At 32.7% G+C, this 2,417-nt stretch overlaps 1 protein-coding gene across 1 annotated transcript in view; it reads right to left on the bottom strand.

Annotated features, from left to right (window-relative positions):
• Window positions 1-1,078: 1,078 nt before the first annotated feature.
• LOC106293446 (calmodulin-like protein 11) overlaps window positions 1,079-2,417 on the bottom strand; it is a 5,579-nt gene continuing 4,240 nt past the window's right edge. Inside the window, exon 3 of the mRNA XM_013729123.1 lies at window positions 1,079-1,462. Within this exon, the coding sequence (XP_013584577.1) occupies window positions 1,325-1,462 (138 nt within the window). The 3' untranslated portion in view covers window positions 1,079-1,324. The remainder of the gene's footprint in view (window positions 1,463-2,417) is intronic.

The raw sequence follows: 2,417 nt of genomic DNA, 5'->3' as shown, positions 1-2,417 counted from the left end.
GTTTTGTGGGAATCATGGTCATAAGGTTGATTTCTATTATTCTCGAGGAAACCAGTTTGAGCGAGCTTGGAGGATGAACATTTGTTATGTGGAACCTAGAAGGTGTGGACATGTATGTATAGCTAAAAAGGATATGTATCCCAAGTTTACGAAAGGTGTGTCACACGAGCATACCAATGTGTCATACACTCGAATGGTTGATCAATATACTGAAGTTGAAGAACCAGTTCGATGGCCTAGAAGGTATTGAGGGTTTTGATGGTCCAACAAGTATCATGAAGTTTTTCACAGAGTTTTTCACTCAAGCAGGAGGAGATTGTACTTGATTCAGGGGGTAGTTTAAGTTAATACTTTGGTGGGATGTATGATGCATGTTGTGCGTAGAGGTTATTGAGCTTGAGTTGTAAAACTCAGTGAAAAAAAGGGAGAATGTAAGCTCAAGAATTTGGAGCTTGATAGGTTGCTGCAGTGGTGGAGCTTTGGTTCACATACTTGCGTTACACACGAAGAATGGTGTGTGACACACGCTTCAGAAAATAAAATGGAATAGTCAAGATGCGATGATCTGAAATATTTCCATATGTTTGGTTAACGAAATTAGCATTAAAAGAATGTTACTATATTACAAATTAGAATATTTGGCGATGCTAGAATATAAGAAATAACATATTAGATAAATGGAAAATATTATTTAATATATATATTAGCTTTTACCTAGTTTGGGGTTAGAGATTTCACGTTGTAATTCTCAGAGAGAAACACAAAGGGTTTTGAGATTTTATAGCTGAGTGAATTGGTAAACTTGTCAACAAGTGTTGAGTCAAGCAAGTTGGGTGTGTTAGAAATCGATCCGTATTGAGTTGTGTAATTCAGATCAAACAAGTCTGTAAGAAATTGTGTAAAGAATTTCTAATAAAAGATATAGGAGTTATTGAAATTATTTTGTGCCTTGTATTTTCGCCGTATCTCGATTTTTACAAAAGTAACATTAGGAAACAAATAACACCTTAACTATCGATTAACTGATTAAGTATCATAACAGTTAGATGTGTGATTTGTGCCTATCACTTTTTCATATGTTAAAAATGAATAATGATTATTGCCAGACATGTGTACTCAATCTTACTGACCTTTCCAGAAGATAAATAACTGTACTATACACCATATATATTAGGAATCCAAATAAATAAAAATGAGTATTACTTCCAATGAATATGCAAAAGCTAATATAATTGGAAAGTACACTATGATTTTCTGAAGAAGAGAAAATGATCAAAAGATTTATAAACGATAATACATTATTTGGTATAAAATTGATTATCATTTAACCGCTGGTCATCATCATCCTCACAAATTCATCATAATTGACTTGACCATCACCATCCAAATCTGCCTCCTTAATCATTTGATCAACCTCCTCATCTGTGAGCTTCTCCCCAAGATTGATCATCACGTGCCTCAACTGCAATTATATATCAACAACTATGATATTAAATGATGTTTTGAGTAAAACAATACACAAATTTCATTTTTAAAACCTTAAATTTCATGAGTTTCTTTGTCGACTTATATAATATAAGTTATATTCGTGTTGCAGCCAAAATATTTTTCTGGAGAAAGTAACATTTAATGGTTATTAAAGAAAATATTTTGATGGGTCTGAAAAGAATATGTAAAAATATTATTTGCACAAGGCGAAAGACATGTGGCCTGCCCAATAAACCAATAGAATCATAGGTTCATTTACTAATTGTTTGTTAGAATTTTTATATGTTTCTTTTGGCCTCGTTATCCTCCAGAAAAGTCACAGAGCCAGCTAGCTCGAACCCTCAAACAATTTACCTTTCTACGACACAAGACAGACATATCTTGTTGTTATTTACTTCTCTAGATTTCAAATACTCCAAAATTTTAGAGAAAAGAGGAAAATAGTCGAATAAGACACTAGGTGAACAAAAAAAAGGTCGAATAAGACACCTAAAGGATCTCTTGTACACCTAAATATCATCTAAGCCTTGTTTGATATTGTCATTAATTGAAAAGTGTTGGGTTTTCCCTCATTAGCCCAAGAATAATAACTAATCAAGTTATAACCCAAGAGCCCAAGAAGAAGAGATATGTAGAGAAAAATGGAGAAAGATGAAGAAGTGTGTAAAAGAAGAATTGTGTAGAAGAAGAGAGAAAGTTATGAAGTTAGATATTTTGAAATAAATAATAATTTAGAGAAATCTAGAACTTGTTGGAGTGTGCTCCTCCACTTGTATAAATAGGGGTGCTTGGCACCATTTGTAATCATCCCACATCAAGAAAACAAAGAGAAAAAACATTTGTAAGAGAGAGTTCTCAAAACAAAATCTTTGTAAACCCTTTCCAAAATTATAAAGAGTCTTCTTCTTAAATCTTTTAGTTGTCTAATC

This window comes from Brassica oleracea, chromosome C5, assembly GCF_000695525.1.
Source record: "Brassica oleracea var. oleracea cultivar TO1000 chromosome C5, BOL, whole genome shotgun sequence".
NCBI classification, from domain to species: domain Eukaryota; kingdom Viridiplantae; phylum Streptophyta; class Magnoliopsida; order Brassicales; family Brassicaceae; genus Brassica; species Brassica oleracea.
The sequence above is the reverse complement of the archived record's forward strand: the minus strand, read 5'-3'. Positions and strand labels throughout refer to the sequence as shown.